General features: G+C 43.8%; 2 protein-coding genes across 5 annotated transcripts; both read right to left on the reverse strand.

Annotated features, from left to right (window-relative positions):
* Window positions 1-525: 525 nt before the first annotated feature.
* Window positions 526-6,030, reverse strand: mrgbp (MRG/MORF4L binding protein). The gene is made up of 5 exons (XM_084916207.1): window positions 5,808-6,030; window positions 3,148-3,269; window positions 2,975-3,056; window positions 2,791-2,865; window positions 526-2,001 (listed from the first exon to the last, which is right to left on the reverse strand). Exons 1-5 carry the CDS (start codon window positions 5,947-5,949, stop codon window positions 1,760-1,762), a joined length of 663 nt encoding a protein of 220 aa, XP_084772333.1. The 5' UTR covers window positions 5,950-6,030; the 3' UTR covers window positions 526-1,759.
* A 503-nt stretch (window positions 6,031-6,533) lies between these two features.
* Window positions 6,534-24,723, reverse strand: hm13 (histocompatibility (minor) 13). 4 transcript variants are annotated; one of them, XR_014798844.1, is made up of 13 exons: window positions 24,323-24,723; window positions 19,928-19,963; window positions 15,942-16,040; window positions 15,766-15,848; window positions 15,582-15,670; window positions 13,896-13,981; window positions 13,099-13,224; window positions 12,867-12,924; window positions 12,631-12,751; window positions 12,407-12,509; window positions 11,195-11,280; window positions 9,961-10,171; window positions 6,534-9,471 (listed from the first exon to the last, which is right to left on the reverse strand). XR_014798844.1 is itself a non-coding variant. In XM_084916192.1 (12 exons), the coding sequence occupies exons 1-12, from the start codon at window positions 24,548-24,550 to the stop codon at window positions 9,408-9,410; spliced, it is 1,179 nt and encodes a 392-aa protein (XP_084772318.1). In that variant the 5' UTR covers window positions 24,551-24,716; the 3' UTR covers window positions 6,534-9,407. The 4 variants fall into 4 exon arrangements, 2 of the variants coding, with proteins under 2 accessions (XP_084772318.1, XP_084772319.1); XR_014798845.1 differs by lacking the exon at window positions 19,928-19,963 and having other exon boundaries at window positions 24,323-24,722; XM_084916192.1 differs by lacking the exon at window positions 9,961-10,171 and having other exon boundaries at window positions 24,323-24,716.
* Between the last annotated feature and the right edge of the window lie 59 nt (window positions 24,724-24,782).

Consider the following 24,782-nt stretch of genomic DNA (forward strand, 5'->3'; position numbering starts at 1 on the left):
CGACACCACAAATCATCAGATTTTCACAAACAAGAAAAATTTTACTTTCACCTGAGAGGACGACTTTGGACCTTTGAGCAACCGTCCTGGGCGTCAGATGCTCTGCTCTGACCTCTCAAGTCAAAATGAAATATTCTAACACTGACTTACTGGAGCTCTGATTCTTATGAGCAGTAAAGAGGCTTAAATTATTTTACTTATGATTAATATAGATGTCTCATTTTTAGGTGCACTATTAAGAACAGTGTTAGCCCTCAGCCTCCTGGCAGCTGCAGTTATGCTATTAATTTGAAAATCCTACGTCGTCTCGTTCTCGACTTATCGCATTCACAAACTCGGCGTCCACGCCACCCAGCGAGGCGATGACATGCCCCGTGAGCTTTTTACGGCTCAGGCGCAAAAATGACACGATTTAGAATATTTGTGTTAATTACAGACTTTGTGGAGCTTTAATGTGAAGGCGAACAGTCTGGAAACTTCACATTAAAGGTCGACCGCTTTGTTTAAAACAAAACAAACTTGGAGTTAAAAGAGGGGCAGAAGTTTTAATGTTTCCAACATTCAGCTCTTTACAAACATTTTTGCAGGAAAACGATGAATGACGGGAGACTCAGGTTCAGCTTTAATGACACAAACAGCTGTTTCACACATCAGCTCGTCAGCAGCCATAAATTAACACACCCCAAAAATACTTAAAGGGAACATTTGATTCTCGTGGTCTCCAGACTTCAGGCCACAAAACACGCCGACGCTAAACTAAATACACAGAAGACGCATTTTCAAATGACACAAATGAAACCGAAGCAAACAAAGATTAAAAAACATAACTGGAATCACTCTGAGCTGCTCGTGTCCTCACACAGAAACAAAAGTACAACATGCTGCGACGTCCAGTTCAGAGAGAAAAACAATTATTGCAGTTTCAGATGATCAGAAACTAAAAACAGTCACTGCAGCAACATTCACCATGTGGAGACCAACACACAGCTCAGACAGCCAACATGCTGACCTCCTGTCACATTAAACCACTGCTCTAAGCAGATGATCATCAGAACACATAAAACAGACTCAATTATTTTATTTTACACGCTGTGAGAACATGGCGTGCGCTCTGATCGCAGGTGCACGCTGGAATATTCACTTCTACTCTGGTTTCTACTGAAGTGAAAAGAGCGTAAAGGTTGGAAACCCGTCTCACCCGGGCTCCTTCACTCCTCTGTACAACCGAGAAAGTTTAAATGAAAATGGAGGAAAACTGGAACGTTCTTCCACTTCCTGGTTCACTACAAGGTGAAACGGCTTTAAAAAGGTAAAAGAAAAGGCAGGAAACAACAACAGGACATTAACTGTAGCAGAGTTTATGATGATGTGCTCAATACTCCTGGATGGCTTCTTTGTAGCCTGACAGGCAAAACTCGGGGCAAACTCCAACCTTGGCATTAAAAACAATAAGACAACACGCCGCTCACGCTGCGGTCGGGTCAGCTGTCTGCACGCTAAAAACACTCCAGAGGCGCTTCCAGACGTGTCGCTTCCTCCCACTGTAATCACACGATGAGATGAAGGCACAGGTGCCGGGTGACAGGTGGCAAGCAGCCAATCAGAGAGCAGCCACAGAGGGGGCGACTGTAAGAGGACAGAGAGCACTTAGACGACCTCACTCCAGGATTACACGACACAAAGCTCGCAAGCTCGGCTTCTGCGACGGCAGCAGCTCCTTCACCTCCTCCGCGCTCCTCCGTCTCTGTCCGTCCCCCGCTCAGGTGCGCCTCCTCTTGGCTCCTCCCGGACTCGCCGGGTTGGAAGACGACAGGAGCTTCTCGGCCGCTCGACTCCTCTTCCTCTTCTCTGCCTCCTTCCCTCCGCTACCGCTTCCTCCGCCTCCTCCCGTCGCCGCTGACGACGACCCTCCGTCACTTCCTCCCTTCTCCTTGTCTCGCTCTCTCTCCTTATCCCGACTGCTGCTTGTTCGCTCCGACATCTTCACAGAGGAGTTACTCCCTGAAGCAGAGAGACGGAGGATCATATTAAAACCTGCACAGAACGCTGGTGTGGTCTCCAGACTGCACAAACTTCACCTCATCGCTGATATTCTTCTAAGACTGCTGGGACTTTTTTCTCTCCTCATCTTTTCTGACTGATTTTATTAGATTTACACTTGGCTAGTGTCGGTGTCACTACTGGTAGCATGAGGCGACACCTGGAGCAGAACGTTTGCTGTGGCTCACAGCACAGTCTCAGGAGCATGGAGGATCCTCCAGGCCCGTATCTGCTCCTTTATCCAAGGAGGAAAAGGATGAGTGCTGCCAGAGCTACAACATGACCTCCAGCAGGACACTGGTGAGAATGTCTCTGATGTCTCTGACCAAACAATCAGAAACAGACATCACGAGGGTCGCCCGATGGCCAGACGTCCTCTAGTGGGCGCTGTGCTCTGACCAAAGTCTGACTTTACAAACTTCTGCAACCAACTCTAGCAGCTCCCAATGAAACCTCCAAGCCTTAAACATGGCTGACGCTCTGAGTCGGTTTAACCTTTTCAGACTTTACATGCTATCAAAATGTATCAAAATGCTTCTTTAAGCAGACAAACTGCTCTCCATGAGGAGAGGAAAGGTCAGAAATATATGTTTGATTATATGAAGCTGTGTATTATTTGTTTAAACCCAGTGGATCACATGCACATGTGTCTGAAAGCGAGCAGCTAACTCTGAATTTAAGTGTAAAAGAACCGCTGAGGTGCCAGGACGCCCCAGCTGACTGCACCTTAAATGCGAGACAGTCTGGTACCTTCTTCATGTGTAGCTGGAGGTTCTCTCTCCATCCTGAACTCCTCTTTGGACTCCTCCTCTGAGCCCAGCTTGCCTACAAACGCACAAATTAGCGTCCGTTTACACAAAGAAACTATGTTAACTTTTTTTGTACTGGTGTAAACAATTTAAAAAAGCTGAATTTCTGAAGCCAGTTCCCTCACCTTCCTTCACCTCCTGGATGATGTCATCGGGCAGGGAGAAGCTCTTCTCGTTGTTTGGGAACGGCAGGATCTCCGACTCGTGCTGCGTCACAGATAAATGACAGTCTCAGTGGTGATGACCGCGTTCAGCGCGGCATGTAACAAACACTCAGCATGCATGTGTGCGTCCTCACCAGCGCCTGCATGTCGTACATCGTTCCCAGGTGGTCCCAGATGACGGAGGAGGAGACCTGCCGTCCAATGTTCTGACTGAACTTGTCTCTGATGCAAATCATGTGGAAGTGACGGTTCACGCCTGCAGACAGAGACACACAGCATGCACTGCATCATGGTCACTGTTTTTTCCCAGGAAACACATTAACGCATCAGCGCGTCGGCTCTTTTGCCTTCCTGCAGTCTGACGGAGCCACCTACAGGCCAGCTAAGCCAGATCAGTACATTTATTGGACCATAACTTTTCATATTACTATTCATATTAGCTGTATTTTATAGAGGAACCCAAATCCTTTATAATCCTCCTCCCTCAGTTAGAGGGACTTTGAACTTAGCTTCTCTACTTTATACACCTTTCTTCTTTTTTGTAGAGTTTTCTTTCTTGACAATACTGAGTCACTCTGTTTACACATAAATCCAAAATTGGATTTTTAAATGACTTCTTTGAAATTTTTTGCTCTTACAAAACTGCAGGAGCAAAAATAAAAATAAAAAAAATTTGAAAAATATGAAGTGAAACTGTAACTGTACTGGAACTTAAACAGCTCTTTTCCACATTTACTGAGCACTCAAAGCATGTTCAACTGCACACTACATTCAACCATTCACACAGCGAGGAACCAGGCTGGACACACACAAGAAAAGTGGTGTAGTTTTCCAAACACCTGGACTTTATTTTACCCGGAAATAGAATAGAATTCAACAGAATAGAATTTAACTTTATTGTCACTGCACATGTCACAAGTACAAGGCAACTAAATGCAGTTTGCATCCATCCAGAATAGGGCTGCCACGATTAGTCGACTAGTCACGATTACGTCGACTATCAAAATCGTCGACGACTGATTTAATAGTCGACGCGTCGTTTGAAGCTTTGTAAGATCCTGAAAGACGCAGGAATAAGTAGTAGGATTTAAGAGTGTAATAACGGACTGAAACAGAAGATGGCAGCACTGCATGTACAAGGATGCCAGCTGCCGTTAAACCCCGAAGAAGAAGAAGAAGAAGAAGAAGAAGAAGCAGCAGCGTCCCAGAATTCATAGCGCAGCCCAGCTCAGTTTCCAACAATGGCGGCAGCTAGTTAGTTTTAATATTACTCTTATTATTCTTTCTGGGTCACAAAATAAACGTTTAACATATTTTCAGGCGAGAATGTAGCTGTGTAAACCTCAAATATCTGCTCAGTTTATCAAGACACCACATAATTTCAAAAGCGATCCGACGTTTTCGGAGACGTCTGTTGCCCACTAGCTCGATAGCTAGCCGGGGGCAAGGCTCACTAGCGCTGTGAGAACACCGGACTCCCGGCAAATCATTTTCAAACCCACCGCCGTCTTTCGCTACTCAGGTTAAATATATAGAAGTCACTTAGATCACTTCAAAATGTTATTGTTTGGCTTTTTTTTAGTATTTTATTTGTTCCTGAGTAAATCGGTTTGGCTGAGATTAAAGTTATAGTTTTTACACAGCTGAATAAACATCAAGCAGACAGCTGATTATCAGAAGTGTGAGATGCTCAATATACTCCGGTGTCCTGTTATATTTTAGATAGCAAGGAGTTTATCAAACTTCACCGAAACAATCTGCAAATTTCATTAAAATTTAATAAACTATCATCTTGTCTTTAGTTAGCACATACCTTAAACACTTAAAGCTGTAAGCTAAAGATAGTTATATAAGAGCAGATGCTGCTGGTGCAATAAGCTGTACGTTTTACGTCCAATGGATGCATGATCTGATTAGTCGACTAATCGCAAAAATAATCGGTGACTAGTCGACTATCAAAATAATCGTTTGTGGCAGCCCTAATCCAGAATGCAATATTATAGCTCTATTACAAAAATGGGTCTATTATGGGTATGTTACAATGTACACGGTATGAAGGTATTTTATGCATAAATAAATAAAAAATGCATAAATGCAAAAACAATATTAGAAAAGTTAAAAGCAACAGTGGTGGGCCCTTAAAAGAAGTCAAGTAAACTGAGTTGGACTGTAACAGCAGTAAGACTCCAAAGTAACATAAGGATCAAGACCTGTTCCAACAAAGAGGAACTCAAATACTGATGAGATCAACACTAACACACGACCTCATTAAAGGAAACAAAGGCAGCAGTTTGTTAAATCTGATTGTGGTATTGATGAGCACTGTTAGGTTTGGTCAAGGGTATCAGTGTAATATGAGTTAGGTTAGGCTTCCTTAATACTGGCCATGGGTTGGATGGAGTGAGGTAAACAAACAAAGAGCAGTAAACCTCAGAGTCCGCACAGCTCAGCTGATCTCACGATTTTTATTCAACTTATGTAGAAGTCAGCGTGTAATTCCCTCTTTGGGTTCTCTGTCCTGCCAAACACAATTAACAATCGTTTTTCTCCTTAGAATCAGTTTCACTCTTGACCTGCTAACCTAAGTGTCTCACCTGCAAGGCGAAATCTCTGGTTTTTAACTTTTTAAATAAGCATCCTCCATTAAACACCTGTTATTGCAATAAACTGAAATTAACGGTTTCCTAGTGTTTACATATTGATTCAGAGGCTCCTGAAAGCAGTCTAAGTTAAACTGGTTTAACTAGAGGAGACGCTCCAGCTAGCCGCATGCTAACGTTAGCTCTGGTCTTACCGACAGGTTTATGTCCGATCATCGCGTGGAACAGGCACACCTCTACCTCGTGGCTCCACACCACCGAGTCCTCCCCGGGAGCCAACGCCGAATCCGGCGGCTTCTCGTCGGTCTGGTTCAGCGTCACATCAGCTTCTCCCATTATTAAGGCAAAACCTAAAACTGGCCAGAAGCAAACGACCGTGCCCCGTTAGCATCGGCAACCGGAAACGTAGTAAGACTTCCGGGTATCGGATTTCAAGATAAAACGACAAAACATAGCCAGAGTGGAAAAAAAGTTTTAAAACCGAATTTTGAGGTAAATTCATTTATTTATTTTTAACAAATTCCAATAGTAATCCTACACTTACAGTTTCAGTGACCGTTAAAGTTAAATGATAAACGGTCCGTTAAAACGCCACATAAAGATGGCTCTAGAATTTTCTCTTACAAGTGGCATGTGCTTGGCACAGAGGCACCTCAGAAAAGTGACGTTTGTTCCCCAAATCTAGTAAATAATTCAATAAAGCTAAGTAAAAGTGTGTAGGAACCTAAAAGACCTTAAAACTGCTTTCGTTTGAGGAAGTCGCAAAGAAAGCGACTGGACTTAAGTTTGTCGTGATAATAAAAAAAATGCACTTTTTCAGGTGCTATTTTGCCAAGTAATTAAATTGTTAAGCACCAAATCTCTAAAGGTGAACATACAAGCAGTGGATGAGGAGTCATAGAAGCAGCCAGACTCAAAGGTTATGCTTCTCTATACGGTGATCAAAACACCAAAAGTTTTATTGCAAATAAAACGGATACAGTTGGCGCCGTAAAACGGCCGCCACCACAAATACAACCAGAGAGGAAGAAAAAAAAACCCAATTTCAGGTACATTATATTTAAAATTAAGTGGCTACTGAACTTCACTGAGCTGAATAAGAGCATTTTGTTTTTACATTGATACAAAAACTGTGCATCTCTTAATAAAGCATCCATAACAATCAATAACATTGAGAGTATTAACGTGAGGCTGATTATGTCCAGTTAGGCAGGGTTTTTCCAAGCATCCAAAAACTTTGTAATTATCTGCAACTGCATATCATTATATTTAAAAACAAGTTAGGACCGTTTTCCATTTAAACCTTTACTTTGAAACTCTGAATTGCATTAAATTGCAGTTGTACTTGCATTAGGTTAAGCTTACTGGCTTATCCCGTGGAAACAGTTGTAGGATATGTTATGTTGACATTATGGGAAATGCAGTTTCAAGCAGTAGATTTTGGAAATGAACCTGTAACACAGGCCAACAGTCACGATGTCTCCGATTCTGCTGAATTTTGTTTGGCTATTTTTCTGAGTTTGATCCTAGTTTGAGGATGCTTTTGTAAAACACCCTGTGACACTTTGCCTCCTGGGCTCATTCTCACTGCTTATCAAACGAAGAAGCCACGGAGCTCCTCCCCTTGCACCTTTTCACCAATAAGGTGTGAGAATGATGCCTCTTGCTGGGCAGTGAAGGCAGTTCAGTCTGCCGCCTCCTCCTTTTGCTCTTCTCCTCTCACAGGCCAGAACTTTAACACTGAAAACCAAGAATCCAGTTTTTATTTATCCAAACAGGAAAAAGTTCACCTGTGCAGCTGATTAAATTCCAGACACACTCCAACTGAAAGAGACAGCAAGGAGCGAAATTGAGGGAAAATATTTTGTACCTTTAGTTTCTAACTACAGCTGTTTTTGTCATCATTATTTATTTATTACGAGTGGCTGCACTGCAGTATTCACACCTGGAGCTATAACTAATTATTCTCACTGAACTAAAGAACCACAGTTAGAGTTCAAGTCGCCCCTTCGTTTCCCACAAAGAAATCCAAACTGTGCTTTTGGTTTCTAAACATTCTCCACAAAAACCACACTGGCATTTTTCTGTCACCACAAAAAGTGTATCTGTTACACGTCTGTGCAATAAAGCTCCAGAACCTTCATAAGAGACTGTAAATAAAAGCTGGACAGCCACTGTGGCATCAGTGAGGGCAGGTCTGACGTGCTCACTGGCCACAGACGTGTCAAACCTGCTGTATCACATTTAAGCTAAGCTAGTGACCGACGTCGTAGACCAATGATTGCTAACGTGTGGGCTGCAGTGATAACAGCAACTCAGTTTTACTCAAGTATGTAAGTTAAATATTTATATAAATTTATATCCATTCATCCTCTTCTGCTTATTGTCAGGTTCACAGGCAGGTTGGAGTCTATCCCAGCTACCACTGGGCGAGAGGTGGTGGTTGGATTGTTATTACTGAGCTGAATTTGCTGCTCTTGTATTCAGTTTTGTGTCCCAGTGGCAGCTGGTCACACATTGGCCTCAACGCTTTATAGCAAACAACCTGCGTTATGTTTTTTGAAGAAAAAACAAAACTAAATTAATACTTTCTCTTGAATTTCAGAGGGAAGCTTTTAAGACTGGATGAGCCTCGTGGGACTTTGTCACAGCTCTCTTGACTTTGGGAAGAGCCATAAACTATTCATCTAACTAATCCAACACATTATACAACTGGAACTCTTTCATCTTTTATAGACATGTCTACGATATTAGCTCTCATCTGTGCACCAATTCACCTCCAATTTCCTAATTCCAAAACAAACCAACTACTTGATCCTCGTCAGGAACAGGAACCATATTTTAGGTTAAAAACCTATAATACTCAGACTGTTTCTACTTCCTTTCTCAGCCTCAGCTGTACGGCCCTACGACCTACAGCTGCAGGGTTTAACTTGAAGCCACGTTAGCACCACAGGCCTGATTGGAAAGCAGATTTATTCTCTGGCAAACAGCCGGACAGACAGGGAGAACTCACACGTACAGTCAGCATGGAGACAAGTGGATGTAAACACAATACAGCTTTAACAAATGACAACATAACTGTATACCTAAAAAACTGAAACTGTTAGCCGGGGTTTCCCTCTTAAAATTCTGGCCTATTATAAGAAACAAATACAGATAAAACCAGTAGAAGAAGCTGATGCTGACAGAGCAGAGCGGAGACACCCGGAAACAAAGAACCACATCTGGAGAGTTCCCACGCCTCCAGACTTTTTTACAGGATCAGATTCTGGGGATCATCACAATCATCAGCGGTTCTTTGTTTGAGGGTTTCAGAAAAAAAATGTAACAAACAAGAAAGAAAATGGCAGCAGCGCTCGTTTTTCCGTCCGACTCGTCCACGTTCGAGGCCGTGTAAAGGCTAAAACAAGCGCTCCTTCTCGTTTCCCTGCCTATCTAAGCGGCGAGCTGCAAACATGATGAGATCCGATTGGACAGGTGTTCCCTGACACGCCACTTCGTGGTCCTGTGTGAGAGGATTCGTGGTAGGCACCGGGTCCCAAAACGACTTTTAATAATTACAAACATCATCGTTGGCAGCGCGACGGCAGTCGTAACCACGGGTAACAGTCGGCGGCCGCTCCCGTGGTTATCAGAGACAAACGCGTTGGCAACACGAGCCCCGTTTCCCCTGGCTGACAAGCTGGAGAGACTGGAGGGGGCGGGGCTTCAGTGAAATGTGGTGGCAGCAGGCTGATGATGAAAAGTATTTGAAGGAGGAGGGAGGGCAGGGGGTGGGGGCGACATGGATATTATTGGTCCTTCTTCTCTGATTCTGTCGCTTCCTCTTTAGTCTCCTCAGATGACTCCTCATACCTGAAGAAGAGAAGAAGAAGAAAAAAAGGACGATGTTAGTGTGTTTCACGAATATGAATCGAATGCTGCAGTTCCTCTAATGGCCTCTGGAGGCTCAAACACCCCGATTCAAACACAGTTTGGATTCTCGCCAATTTCCACCTTAAAACAACTGAAAGGTGAGCGATCGCTTTTCTAATAAATCACCCATTTGGATTTTCTCGAGGCCTAAAGTTACGGGTGCAGCTGCTTTGCAGCGTTTGTAAAGATCGGTGGAACAAACAGTATCATCGTGTTTTATTTCTCGGTTAATTAGCAGCGACCTGTGTCTGTGCACTGCACCTGTCTGCTTTACCAGTGCTAATCAAGCTAACAACACCCCACCTTTGGTCACCTTTGGATCAGCTGAATTTTTCCTCCTTCATGATTTTATTAATGTTATAAAGGTGAATCTGATGGAGCGATGGTTTCATGTAAGCAGGTTAATGGGCTCATTAATGGGCTTTTTACCTGCCCAGGTGAGACAGAGAAGGGGACAGTAAAGATAGAGGGGCGGGGCTTCTACATCGAGGTGGGTTGTAATCTGCGGTGGCGCGGGGAGGAGCCTGTCGCCACAGAGACTGCATCCATGGAGCTAGCCAGGCTTGCGGGAGAGCCGCTGACGGTTGGAAAGGAAGTAAGTCTGGGAGAGGCAGGAAGAACTTCCTCTGAAGACTCATAGCTAACCACGGGGGGGGGGGACACGGGGAGCAGAGGAAGGAAATGGAGACACAGAGGAGATAAAAGAAAAATAAAGAGAAAGAAAAAGGAGATGATAAAAGTAGTGAGAAAGAAAGGAGGCAACGACAGAATGTGGTAAATCATCTTAAACTCTAAAGGTCTAAGTTACTATAGAGCTCTACTGCCGTGACAAACGAGGAGGACGGAGGATAAAGACCGACCGGAAAGGTGGAATGAAAACAGAAGATGGGAGCGAAGAAGAGAGGTGGGAAAAAAATGTAAGAGAAAGTACAAAACAGACATGGGAGCAGGGAGTGAAATGATGAGGTCGATGAGCAGGAGACCTTCAGTCTGCTGACAGAAGCACCTGAACATACAAAGGAGCCGTCATAGACTCTGCATTTAACATGGGAACTGCTGCTCGGAGAACCTCGGCGGTTCCTGCAGCGCAGACTAAACTCCAGACAGAGAGATCCTTTAAAACCTGAGCAGGTGCTCCTGTTTTTAAAGCACTATCATTAAATCAGGCCCCGAGGTTTCAGTCTCTCCTCCTGCACTGGATGAACGTGTGCAGTGTCAGTGCTGAAGTCAAGGTCCAAATCTTATTTATTCTTAAATGAAACAAAGAAATGTGGTTTAGCAGACGTGCACTTTGGTGCATTTAATAACAGAAATGCTTCAGTGTCATTTGTCGATAGATCACATTTTTAAATTTTACATTATACCCGACAGCAGCGGTTTGACTCGCCGGGGCATAAAAAAGAAAAGAAAGAAATCTGTCCAATCACAGAGCTTCATTCTGGAATAAACAGCCAATAGGGTTTCAGTCCGCCAGGCATGAGATTCTGAACCTTTAATCCACTAAACAAAGAATCCTCATGAGTCTAATTTCAGTAATTACAAATAAATCTCTCAGTTCGTTAATTTTAGTGCAAACGTATGTTCAGACTTCAGAAACATGTTTTCCTGCTAAAACAAGCTCGGCCCTGCTGCCTCACCGTGGTTGGTCACCGTGGTTACTCACCTGAACATCTCTGTGAGCTCTCCTTTGAACAGCGCTATGATGACGGGGAAGCCGACGCAGGCGGGCACCAGGTACAGCAGGGCGGGCTGGACACAGACGCCAGAGATTAAACAATCAAACCAGCATTTAACAGCTAACGTCCTCAATCATTAAAACTGAGATGGGCAACATCATCGGGTCTTTTTTAAATAAATGATAACTGTCAATACTAAATACAGCAGCCCAGCATTTAATGGTTTCTTTCCCTTGTTTGGATGCTGGTCTGTAAATAAATAAACTGCACAACAACAAACAGCCGTGAGCGACGAGTAAATCCTTAAAGTTTTATTGGCTGCGGCTTCTTAAACACACCCTGTGCAAATTTAATACCTACAGCAGATTTTCCAGAAAATTAAAACTTCAGACTTTTCACTTAATAAGCTGCTCACAAAATCAGACTTCATGTTTGTCCCAGTTTGTTAATAAAGCCAACGTTTAGTCCGCCTCCAGGAAACATCAGACTCCACGTTAAAGCAAAGGACGGACGCTGAGCTAAAGGTCCCGACCAGTGAGAACACAGAGTCACTGCAGCAATTCAGCCATTTCATCAACCTCATGTTCTTGGCAACTAATTATCAGTTGTTTAAATAAGAGGGAAAAAAGAGAGCAGATTAGCTGACTGTAACTCTGGTCGGTATGACAGGATGTGGTTTTCATCAGCTTCACGTTGGGGAGCTTCAGGGTCCCAGAGGTGGTTTAAACTGGAAATTCGAAGCTTTACTGCACTGATGATAAAAGGAATAACGCAGGAACACAAAGGTCCCAACCCTTAAATCGGAGCCTCTCTCCTATTCAAAGCTCTCTGGAAATCTCCCCGACAACATTCAGCCTGGCTCAAGAGCAGTTCTGGACACTGAGTAGACTACAGTCTGTATTCTGCTTGAATAAATTAGACTGAAAAGAACAACAGCAAACCGAACGCAGGAAGAACTCTGGGATACACAATGAATCGAATTTTAATCTCGATCATGATTTAGACTAAATTATCAAACGATGCGGCGTTTGCTAACGTGAATCGTGCAACATGAACTCAAACGCCCGTAACTGCGAGTCCTCAAAATGAGCTGATGCGACTGGCTGCAAAGAGGCTGTTTTGAGAAGAGACTGACCAATTACTGCAGTTTAGTTACAAAAACAAAGTTGAGAAGAACGATTGTGCTTTAAGCCTCGTACCTGTGCATGTTTGAAGGTGTGCATGACAAAGATGGTGAGGCCCAGTCCAAAGATGTAGGCCAGGAAGCTGGAGTAGAAATACGTCCTGCTGTTTTTATTCAAGCTGCAGGTAGAAGACGGTTTCACACGAAAGTGAATAAAGAACATTCATCTTGTTTAAATCCCACAAATGAGAGAAAACAAAGGAAACGAGGCAGCTGAGAGGAAAGAGGACCGAGTGTTACCTGACATCGAAGCGCAGCAGCAGAGCGATGAAGATACCCGGGATGACAATGTCTCCCAGTCCCAGCATGGCAAAGTTACTGGCCTCCAGACCTTTCTCCAACAAGTCCTGTGGAAACACCACTGGAGTGGAGCAAAGACGGGTGGGGGAGATCACAGCAGGACAGGAGGTCAGCTGGGTGAAGTCTATGAAGAGCAGGAGCTAAAACTGACTGACACGGTCATACACAGCACTTACATTTGATTGGTGCTTCAAATGACTTGGCAACAGTCACCATGACGTTGGTCCCAAACACCTGGAGACACACAGAATAAGGATGATGTACAGCTGTGTTCATGCTGGGTCATTGTTGGAACATCTGGATTGTGTCAAAGTGCTGAAACTGAACATCTGGACATGACAGAGCTGAGCTCGAATGTTCTGGGACGTTTCCGTACGACTACCTGAGCTGGACACGTGATCTACTCACCCAGAAGACGTCGTAGATGAACAGCCCCCCCAGCAGGATACAGCCGGTGCTGACGTTGTTCAGGTGGAGCAGCTCCACTCCGTTCAGGGCAAACGCCAGCCCGAACAGGTTATTGGCTATCCAGTGCTGTGATGTCACAATACACACGCACACGTGAGCACAAAATGACGCATCTGACCGGCTGAGACGAACACATTTACATAAATCATTTTGTTTTTGAATCCTTTATACAGATGTTGACCAGAGGTTCTTTAGTCTCAGCTAAATAAACGAGTTTGGATTCAGAGGTTTTATCCTCATTATTCTTTAAATAATAATTAGAAGCCCAAATGTAAGTGAAGCTGACAGCAGGCTTCGATCGCATTACAGATTTCAGCTCTATGTCACAGCGTGGAACATTATTTCTAAGGGAAATAATTAGAGCTTACATTTTATACCATCTGTCAGAAAAACAGGAAACATTTTAAAATCTGTTGATTTTCTTTGTTTCACACCGGACGTCTCAGAGAAATCACAAAAGGAATCAAACACAAGCACTAAAAATTATTTACTCAGTAAATAACTAATTTGGCATCTTGATGAAAAACAATAATAACATGCTTCACTGTTTTTTACTGCTTTTATGTAAAAGAGTAAACTAAACTTGCACATATTTGTGGATTAACCATTACAGAAACATCAGCACTGTCATTTAGGGCTTCATAAATAATTCATTACCCCACAGATCTTAGCTCAGCCATGTCGGAGCTCACAGCTATGCTCAGCTCTGTGTGCAGTGCTGCACGTGTCACTTTTACCTTTTTGAGCAGGTACCAGACTCCCACCACGCTGCTGATGAGCAGACACACCAGGTTCTTAGTGTCAAACTCATAATTGACTATTTCTGTAGAGACATGGAGAGATGCAGGTCAGACATGAATGTGAAAGACGTCAGGAGACCTAAATCAGGTTCAAAAGGCCGTTCAATAAACCACATTTATACAGAGATGCTTACAGTTCTGACAGATTCAACCTAATAAACTTAAACTGAGGCTTCCTCAGTAAACACGATTCAACGAGAAGATTTACTCCAAAACTTTACTCGTACTTTCTTTACAGTTTGCTCTGCAGATGAACCTGTACAGCAACATTATCGTCCTCACAAAGAGAAACAACATTCACTGTTCTAAGGTTTTATACATCAAGACATAATAAACAGATCATGTGTTTCTTTACTGCTTCAAAGGGACCTCAGAGGGTAAGTGGCAGCCAGGCGCTGATAGTTAAATGCACTTCATTAAGTGATCATCAGCAACAAAGTCCATCATTCTAAAATGAAAAAATACTGACGGCTGCTAGTGCCATCTGTCAGCCTCCTCCTAGATCAGGGATGGGGAACTGCAGGCCTCGAGGGCCGGCGTCCTGCAGGTTTTTAGACGTGTCAGCTGATGTAAATGGCTAAATTACCTCCTCAACATGTCCTGAAGTTCACCAGAGGCCTGGTAATGAACTGGTCATTTGCTTCAGGTGTGCTGACCCGGGGTGATCTCTAAAACCTGCAGGACACCGGCCCTCGAGGCCTGGAGTTCGACAGCCCGTCCTAGATTCACCTTTGGTATCATTTTGAAACCTACGTACAGAAATTATTGTGTTCACAAGATTTTCAGACCTCTGAGGTCACTGAGATTCTAACTCATTCGAGATTAGCAGATGCACCTATGGTATGAATTTGAAAATACTGCGTTGCCTCGTTCCTGAGTTATCGCATTCAAACTCGGGCCGTCACCTCGGCCCATCCACCCGTAAAAATACCCTTTTACAGGCGAGAAGGGCAACAATTATTCATCTGAAAACTTTTCATGTCAGACTCTACAGGCCCAGTTAGCATGTTAAAGGTTAAAGTTCATGACAGCAGTTAGAAAAAGAAAGCACAGCTTAGGTTAGTGAAGCTTCATCTGAAGGAACGATGACATAATCCACAGCAGCACAAACATCTCACACCAACCGGCAGCACAGCAGCGATTTAATCATCGAGCCGACCGTGAGGTCCTCTCTATACCAAAGTATTCTGGGGTCAAGCGTGAGGTCGTCTGTCTCATAGCTAATGCTTGAGCTAACATTTGGTCCAGAGGAGGATCCAAGCACAGCAGCAAATCTCCAACAGAATAAGAAAAGAATCACCGTGCAGCAGTGACCCAGTCAAAGTCCAGACAGAGCCGCGCATTCACGAAACCCCACAAACCTCAACCTGAAGCAACATTTGAAAGAAGACTGGACTAAAATTCCTTCAAAGCGATATGCAAAACAATTCACTTCCTCTGGCATCTTTGCCGTGCAATATTTTAAGAATTAAATCGGAGCAATAAACTGTTTGAACACGTTTTGGGTTTTTTGTGTGAAACAAAAACATTTGCCTGCTCTTTTTAGGAATCTGGGTCTTTTAAACTGTGTATTTTTAAACGGTGTTTGTTCCCGTCGTTGGTGGGACGGGCAGCAGGTCTCACCTTCTTTGGACTCTCCGGAGCCCTGAGTGAAGAGCAGCTGGTACTGTTTGTTTGGGAAAGAAGCTGGGAAGACTCTGGACATCAGAGGACTGAGAGACAGAACCAAGAACAGAGTAGAGTCACCTCCAACATCAGTTAAACCAACGCAATTTACTCGCACACACATTCACGTTCTCTGACGTACCTCATAGTGTGAGACAGAGCCAGGACGCCCAGGACGAAGAAGTAGACCGACAGCAGCAGGTTGATGTACTCTTGAGAGAATACCTGCGTCACAGCACACGTCCAGCATCAGAAACAAGCCTCATCTGACGAAATGCACCGTCGCAGCTCTCCCCGAGGTAAGAGACGCCGACTTACCTTGAAGAAGAGGTAGAGCCCAAATAGAGTGCAGCTGGCGATGATGGGAAACCTCGCTGCGTCCCGACTGGTGATGGTCTCGGGCATGTCGGCTGCATTCTGGGAGAAACGGAGCGGAGACAGAAATATGAGCAGGTAAGGTGAAGGTTCACCAGAAGACAGGGATGTGCACACCAATCCAAACGCCAGGTGAGACCACACCAAGCTAAAGCCTCCCATCACAAATTTAACCTGAAAGAAGATGAACTAGTCTCCAGACAGAAACCAGGGAAGTTTTAAATTAAGATCATCAATTTTAAATTAGGGTTATATGGACCACAGATTATGTGTTGTAATGTAACTGTTACTGTCAACGTTTAACGCCTAAACTAACCCAAATACCGGGATTAACCCTGAAGCACCTGTGAGGCTCTGTGAGGCTCTGTGAGGCCCTGTGAGGCCGTGTGAGGCTCTGTGAGGCTCTGTGAGGCCCTGTGAGGCTCTGTGAGGCCCTGTGAGGCCCTGTGAGGCCCTGTGAGGCTCTGTGAGGCCCTGTGAGGCTCTGTGAGGCCCTGTGAGGCCCTGTGAGGCCGTGTGAGGCTCTGTGAGGCCCTGTGAGGCCGTGTGAGGCTCTGTGAGGCCCTGTGAGGCCGTGTGAGGCCGTGTGAGGCTCTGTGAGGCCTTGTGAGGCCCTGTGAGGCTCTGTGCCAACACTGCAATAAGCAGTTGCTTCACTCTGCAACCACAAACTAATCTGAGGCGCCGCCTGCTGCTCGTGAAATGAGGCAACACAGGCACCACAAACCTGCCTGCACAGCTGTCATGCTGGGGGTCAAATACTCAGTTTTGCTTAGAAAGCCTGAAGTAACTGCAGCTGCAATCAGAGCTGAGCCAATCTCTAAATACTAGAATAACGTGCTGCGGTGCGTCCTCCTCTGTGGAGGTGACAGTGGAGCATCGCTGAAGAAAGAAAGGAGAAAACTGTCCAACATGTGCTCACCGGGACTGATGGCAGGCACACGGGCACAAATCAGGTAAATATTAAATATTAGTGTGTTTTTCACTTCATGCTACAAACTGATACGAGTTTAACCTTCAGTGACAGCCTGAGTTAGACCCACAGACGAACACTGAACACTATGCCTCTGTAATAAAATCTGATTCTTATCGAGGCGTCGCTCGTGTGGATATTCACCATTTAGCAACAAAGCTTTTGAAAGCTGGGACTTCCTGGTGGTATAAAAGGCTTTGGAGGATACAGCCATCACACCAGCGTGGGTTTGAGAGCTGCAGTAATTACACAATGGCAGAAATATGTGTTTCCACAGACATGCCAGAGGGCACCTCCCTGTCTCTACCGAGGCCTGTCCTCCTCCCGATCAGGCCGTCCTTCCACACTCGGGTCGGATCGCTGCAGCTGCCAAAACTAACAGAAAAGAAGAGCTACTGTAGACTGACAGAAGCCCTGAGAGAGAAGCCTGAGAGTCACCTCCATCTATATTCTCCTCCATCTACTCACCCGAGACAGAAACTGGGACAGAGGAGGATGTAGAGGGATAAGGAGAGGAATCCTACACAAACCAATGCTTTATAATCCAAAGCTCAAGTTTACAGTAAATGCAGTATTAATATTACAAACATTTTCTAAATGGTAACATTCTGCCTTTCCTGAAACTAAAGATGTTTTTAAAGCAACATGAGCTTCTATAGAAACCAGTAAATCTGCAGGTGACTGAGTTACATGTACCACAAACACACAGCTGTTAGCAAACAGGCTGAAGTAACACCGTGTTAGTGCGAGTTAGACGCTGCTAAGATCTACATCAGGACTAGGGCTGCCACGATTAGTCGACTAGTCACGATTACGTCGACTATCAAAATCGTCGACGACTGATTTAATAGTCGACGCGTCGTTTGAAGCTTTGTAAGATCCCAAAAGACGCAGGAATAAGTAGTAGGATTTAAGAGTGTAATAACGGACTGAAACAGAAGATGGCAGCACTGCATGTACAAGGATGCCAGCTGCCGTTAAACCCCGAAGAAGAAGAAGAAGAAGAAGAAGAAGTAGCTCTGTCCCAGAATTCATGGCGCAGCCCAGCTCAGTTTCCAACAATGGTGGCAACTAGTTAGTTTTAATATTACTCTTATTATTCTTTCTGGGTCACAAAATAAACGTTTAATATATTTTCAGGCGAGAATGTAGCTGTGTAAACCTCAAATATCTGCTCAGTTTATCAAGACACCACATATTTTCAAAAGCGCTCCGACGTTTTCGGAGACGTCTGTTACCCACTAGCTCGATAGTTAGCCGGGAGCAAGGCTCACTAGAGCCGTGAGAACACCGGACTCCCCCCGCCGTCTTTCGCTACTCAGGTTAAACATATATGAGTCACTTAGATCACTTCAAAATGTTATTGTTTGGCTTTTTTTTAGTATTTTATTTGTTCCTGAGTAAATCGGTTTGGCTGAGATTAAAGTTATAGTTTTTACACAGCTGAATAAACGTCAAGCAGACAGCTGATTATCAGAAGTATGAGATGCTCGAGAATTTACTCCGGTGTCCTGTTATATTTTAGATAGCAAGGAGTTTATCAAACTTCACCAAAACAATCTGCAGATTTCATTAAAATTTAATAAACTATCATCTTGCCTTTATTTTTAGTTAGCACAAACCTTAAACACTTACAGCTGTAAGCTAATGATAGTTATATAAGAGCAGATGCTGCTGGTGCAATAAGCTGTACGTTTTACGTACAATGGATGATGATCTGATTAGTCGACTAATCGCAAAAATAATCGGTGACTAGTCGACTATCAAAATAATCGTTTGTGGCAGCCCTAATCAGGACGAGGTTAGTCGCAGGAACCTGCATGATGATGCATCATCATGCAGGTTCCTGCACAGTTAATATTCTAAAAATAAACCTCAGTACTGTGAGGTTGTGCGTTTTATGTACCAGTGTTTGGGCTCCACTGAGTCCAGTCATTTTTTACTCCCTTAGCTTTCAGAAGTATTTTCTACTTTAAGCCGTTATTCTATTTGCAGGCTGTGTTTGTGGTTTTGGCTTCTTTAACGAGTCTTCTGTGCATGAAACTGGTTCCTGGGATTGCTGTAGGACTTACTGCCAACATCCCCCCCGGTCTGTGTTATGTGCTGCTTTGAATTTGTTTTTGTTAAAGTCTGGCTTACAATTTGCATGAACCTGAATCAGACTAAGTGATCAGTGCAGTCGGGACGCAGGTGAAGCTTCAGTGGAACTTTGCATGTAATCCAGACGCCACAGTCTGTGTGCGACTGCCGAACCAAAGAGGCCGTTTAAAGTAATCAAGTTCACGTAGCGTTATCAATTCCTTACGTCACCCATGAAATGCCGTGCTGATGGTTTGAGGACAGTTTAATGCGGCCATCAAAATGCACATTACTCTGTTAAATTTAGTATTTTATTTTACTCAACCTTCATATTTAGACACGTCATTTCCCCCATTCTGATAAATTCCTTTCTGCACAAATTTTCCTGAAGTAGTTTTAGACAATTTCCTGGGAAATCCTGTAGCAGAATCTTGAACCTGTTTCAAAAACGTGTTTATACTTTTGGCACCGCGTTTCATTTTCTCTAACTCCTACAGAGCGTGTGAGCAGCTAGCAGTACCCATTAAGACACAATAAAGTTAAATATATCAGGCAGGAATAAGCTGGGGTTATCAGCCACAGCAGATGATCTCTTTTTAACTTATCAGTGCAGAAAAAGAGAAAACAATCTAAATCTGATTGGTTCTTGACCCTCTTCTTCTCCATTGCAGGTGTTCCTTTTATTTCACGTCTGTTTGTTTTTGGACAGTACACACACTGAAACAAGCGTGAGCTGATGAGCAGATATAATAAACGTGAACAGTTTGTTGTTCCGGCTCCACCCAACACCTCTGCGTCCATGCAATCCCTGCTGTGTCAGTGCTGGAAACCAACAGTGTCTGGGTGTATTGGTGCACACAGCGGCTCTCATACTCACTCTGAACCCAGAATCGTAATCATTTTCTCCGAGCTCCTACAGATAGACAGACAAACAGAATGGGTGGACAGACAGATGTGCACACAGACAGACAGGGAGAGAGAGGATCAGATCGGCAATCAGGAGCAGGGCTGGAAGCAGGGCCCAAAATTAAAGCAAGCAAACAGGTGTCCAATGCAGGAAACATCATCATTGCTGGAATTACACAGGGCAACAGCTTCAATGAATAAAAGCTTTGATGTATCTGAACTCATATTCATATTATAGGATGGCTGACAGAGGAGAAACAGCGAGAAAGAGGAAGAACGGAGGAAGAGAGGACGGATGCCATGGACGCCGATTTTAAACTGAACATCACCCGAGGCTCAGGCAGAGACTTTCTGTCAGATTTACCAACGCCAGCACAAAACCCTGTTTTGCCGTTTGAAAACCCCCTCACACATCTCTGCTACAGAGGTACGACCCGAGTCGTCACCCAGAGGGTTTACAGCCCAGCTCCAGGTATTTCTCATCTCCAGTGTTGCTATCCCAATGTCACAGGGCAGAGCGTGTAATGCTGAGGAGAAGGAAACACTCTGAGGAGCCACAGAAAGAGCCATGCAAGTCACAGATGTATTAAAATGAGACAAGTATCTCCGTACAGTGAGCAGAGCGGTGTGTGGAGGGCTATAGTCAAACTTCTGCAGAGTTCACACATCATCAAGAAAACCTCCATTGGTAAGTGCGCACACACAGAGCTCTGCAACATCACAAATCCCTGTCATGTGTTTTGCAAAAACTGTTAAAGGCTCCATCCCATAACACGGTGAAATATTTGAATTAATTATTCAATACTGTATTTCAATTTTCTAGGATCATTTAATGCCAAATACAGATAGCATTGTATCTCTGTAATGCTTTAATGAACAACACATTTGAATGAAGTCAACACAGTCAGGCTGATTTTCATACCTTGTTTTTTCCGTTTCCAACTAAATGTGAACAAAGACCCAGTTTGTAGATTTAAATTATTTTGTGAAGAACTATAAAATATTTAAATTCTCAGCATTACTGAAAATTCTCCCAATGAGGTGCTTTATTTATGCAGTAATTACAAATTACAATCAAAACAAAGCCTATAATGTTAAGAAACCCACATATTTCAAACTATTTTCCATCTTCCTCACAACGGAGGGAAGAAACTGAGCAGATGGAGAATTAGCAAACTGACAATTTCACAGTAGTACGTATAAATGTAGGGTTAAGATAGTTAACTTAAGATAATCCATAGGTGGCATCGAACAATTGTATAAATGGAACCTGGCCTCTACGGACGAATGTTGGAGATGTGATGGTCAAAATGCTTCGATTTTACATATCTTATGGAGCTGTTCGGCACTTCGGGATTGGTGGGAAAATATAATGGAGGTAATTTTCAGTGTTTTAAAAAGGAGATTTGGTATCTCACCAAAACTGTCCATACTTGGTATAACCACAGAACTTTCTGATGGAGATTTTTCCAGTTATACAAAAAGATGGATTATTCTGGCTCTTACTACGGCCAAACGGGTCCTGCTAAGACATTGGCAGAAAAAGAGCCCCCCTCCCTATGAAGAGTGGCTAAAGACAATGGCTAAGTTGGCGTCTTACGAAAAAGTGACTTATGGTTTATTAGACAAATTGCATCAATATGATTGTATTTGGTCCCCCTTTACAAGCTGGCTTTCTGTAACTTGAAGAACAGGAGTAATGACAGAGTGGTGGTGTGGGGATTGGTGTGCGAAGAAAGAATAGGATAACTTCCCTTTGTTTTGTTTTTTGTTTTGTTGTTGTGTTTTGTTTTTTTGTTTTTGTTGTTTTGTATTTGTTTGTTTGTTTTTTAAACTATTTATTTATGTAGTTATCCTTAAGTTCTGTTATTGAAGTTTAAAATGAAATAAATAAAAATTGTTGATGACAAAAATAAATGTAGGGTTGGGGTCAAAAATGAATCCACAACTAGAAATAGTCCCCCGAAAGAAGACTGCCTGCTGTTTTCAACATCTACTAACCAGCTGACGTTTTAATGGTTACTTTGTTCTTTAAATTTCCAAACTGAACATAAAATTAAACATTTAGTTTTGAAATTTCATGTCAAATTATCATTTCAACTTTGTAATGATAAATGTATTTTACAAACTTAAACATATATTTTATCTCTAAATATTTAATACTTTTCTCTCTTTATCGTTATTATCACTCCTGCTATTTTCTTCTTAATATAACTGCACACTTTCTATATGCTCATGTAAAGCTGAGGAGCACGAGCCAAAGAATGTCATTATGGGTAAACGTGGCTACACTGTTTATCTGCACATGACAATAAAACTTGACACTCTCATACTTGCCTTGTAAATCAGCTGTGTAATAGTTTCATGTAAGAAAAGACAGAAACTGCGTCCTTTCGTAAAATTATTTCCATTCTGTGAACATTGTGATCTCGATCCATCTCATCTCCACCGAGTACGATCCTGTTTTGTGAAACACCTGCCTCAGGCCACCGAGCCGATTCTCTCCTTCCTCGCGAGATTTCATTCGCTTCCTGTTTTTGCAAATGTGTTAAGCAGCCGCTGATATTAAAGAGACCAAAGGAACACCCGTGGTTATGATTTCAGCCTAGTTACTGCTGTTTACGTCTCATTTCAATTAATTTCGCAATTCCTCCTGCGTGACACGTCTGCCTCGGTTTGTGGATGCCTTACATGCGAGTGACGGGATCCGCTGTGACTCAGTGAGATAAAACAGAGTCTACGTTAACTATAACCATCAGTGAAGGCAAACGTCAAAAACCAAAGAAACGAGCGACAGAAAATGAGAAACATGACAGAGCAGCGTGAAGCGTTCAGTCCGAAGTCATTTCTGAGATACAGGTGAAGCTTTCTGGCATTACAATAACTGAGCAGCTCATGTCAAACCGAAATTCATCAAAAGTGGTTTTAGTCTTGTGCTGTAATCAGGGGAAAGGTACATTTGTCCCTAACGTGACAAGAATCCATCTAGTTTCTGTTTTGTCTTTAGCCGATTAAAACATCTTGAGGGGAACTGAATATTTCTCTCTGCTCGGAAACCCGTTTTTATGCCTTCTGTATATAAACAGAAGAAAACAACATCTAAAGTCATTCTCTTCTGTCTCATTGTCATGTGTAAATCTGAAAATTTAAATACCTATAGTAGCCAAAAACATTGGGCGGGTGTGCCACTGCAGAGCACTGATGCACTCTGCTTACTGTTGTTCAGCATCTAAGTACTCTTTTAAAGAATCCCCACAAGAGCGTCATCAAAACTTTCACACGGATATCACCCACTCTGAGAATTCAGTCTAGACATTACTCTGTTTCATGCTCCGACTTTTCCCTCTTAAATCCAAACTTTGTGCATCAGAGCATGGGGAATTTTCCCCGTTTCACCTGATCCTACACTTGCTGAAGGACAGGTAGTTTTAACATGAATCCCCAGACAGTGCGCCCATAAAGGCAGAGCACCGTTAGAGCAGGGTGTCTGTCTCTGCTGGTTATATCTGAAACAGCAGCCGGTTTCATTTCACAGCTGTTTATGCAGATTAACGTGATTTTCTGCCAGCTGTGTTGCGTCCTCAGAGTCACTAATAAAAACCTCCATCACCTCCACCCGGCTGTTCAGAGGATGTGGGAGGTTTTTTCTACTTTAAGCTAACTGCGCATGTCTGCAAAAACCCCAAAACGAGAACAAACAGAAACAGTACACGTCTCTCTCCATCACCTGGTGATGCGTTCACGACCACGAGGCTAGCTTGGCGTTTTCTGACAGTCGGTTTAACCTCGTATTCATGTCACGACTCCGTTCAGCACAGTCTGTTGTCGGCTCACTGTACAACTTTTACTACAACTTTAAGTTACTACTCCCCTCCCGGATGGCAGCGGTCCCTGTTACTCAGCCAGGTAAAAGTCCGTTAGGAGAAATGTAAATAAACATCTGGGCACACATCCTTTCCATCACACGCCAAACAAGCACAAGTTGAGAAAAAAAATAGTTTAAACAGACACACACCAGAGGACCCGACACCCACCACGCAGCGTTATGAGTGCAACAAGTGCAGATAACGACTTTAAAAGCCTAATTAGCATCTGGAAATAACCGGTAAAATCAAACAGCTGGATCTTCAAACCTTCACTCGGAGTCTGGACGCGTATTTCCCAACTTTATCGATAATTTCAGCACATCATTCTTCAATTAACTCTATCGCGACCCCCACTTCTGTATTTGCTTTGGAAAAATATTATTTTTAGCGTCCTGGTGAGCCGCTAGTTAGCCAGCCGTTAGCTGTAGCAGCTAGCCGCTGAAGGCTAACGACAGGCGGGCTGAAGTCAAACCTAAACGCCGGGGTCCACTGACAGTTACCTTGGATTTTGAGCAGGTGACGGACCGCAGGGCTCCGAAGAAGATGGGCAGGAGCGCCATGAAGACCAGGCTGCCGTACGCCAGAGCCGTGCCCTCTGGGGTGGCCACGAATTTGGCCGTGGCGTTGAGCTCCTCGGTCCCGTTGGAGTCCGTGGCGTTCAGGGCGTCCAGGACGGCCGATGCGGCGGCCTCCGAAGCAGAGGCCGGGATTTGTTCAGCCTCAGACATTGTTCTTCACACAGAGAGAGGCTTCGGGGTCTGTTGGGGCTGTGGCGTTAACTGACAGGCTAGTCGGATAGAAGTGGAAGCTGAAGCGGGGAGTCTGTCATTCATCTGCCGCTGTGCTGCTGGAGTCCTGATAAGGCCACGTTTCCTAAAGCAGTGAGCGGAGAGCAGGCAGGAAGAGGAGGGCTCAACCCGCTGCTGTTTCCGGGGACACTGACAAGCCGTGCACGGCAAA

This window comes from Perissodus microlepis, chromosome 20 (genome assembly GCF_051167445.1).
Source record: "Perissodus microlepis isolate ML-2025 ecotype Zambia chromosome 20, ASM5116744v1, whole genome shotgun sequence".
In the NCBI taxonomy this organism is placed as follows: Eukaryota; Metazoa; Chordata; class Actinopteri; order Cichliformes; family Cichlidae; genus Perissodus; species Perissodus microlepis.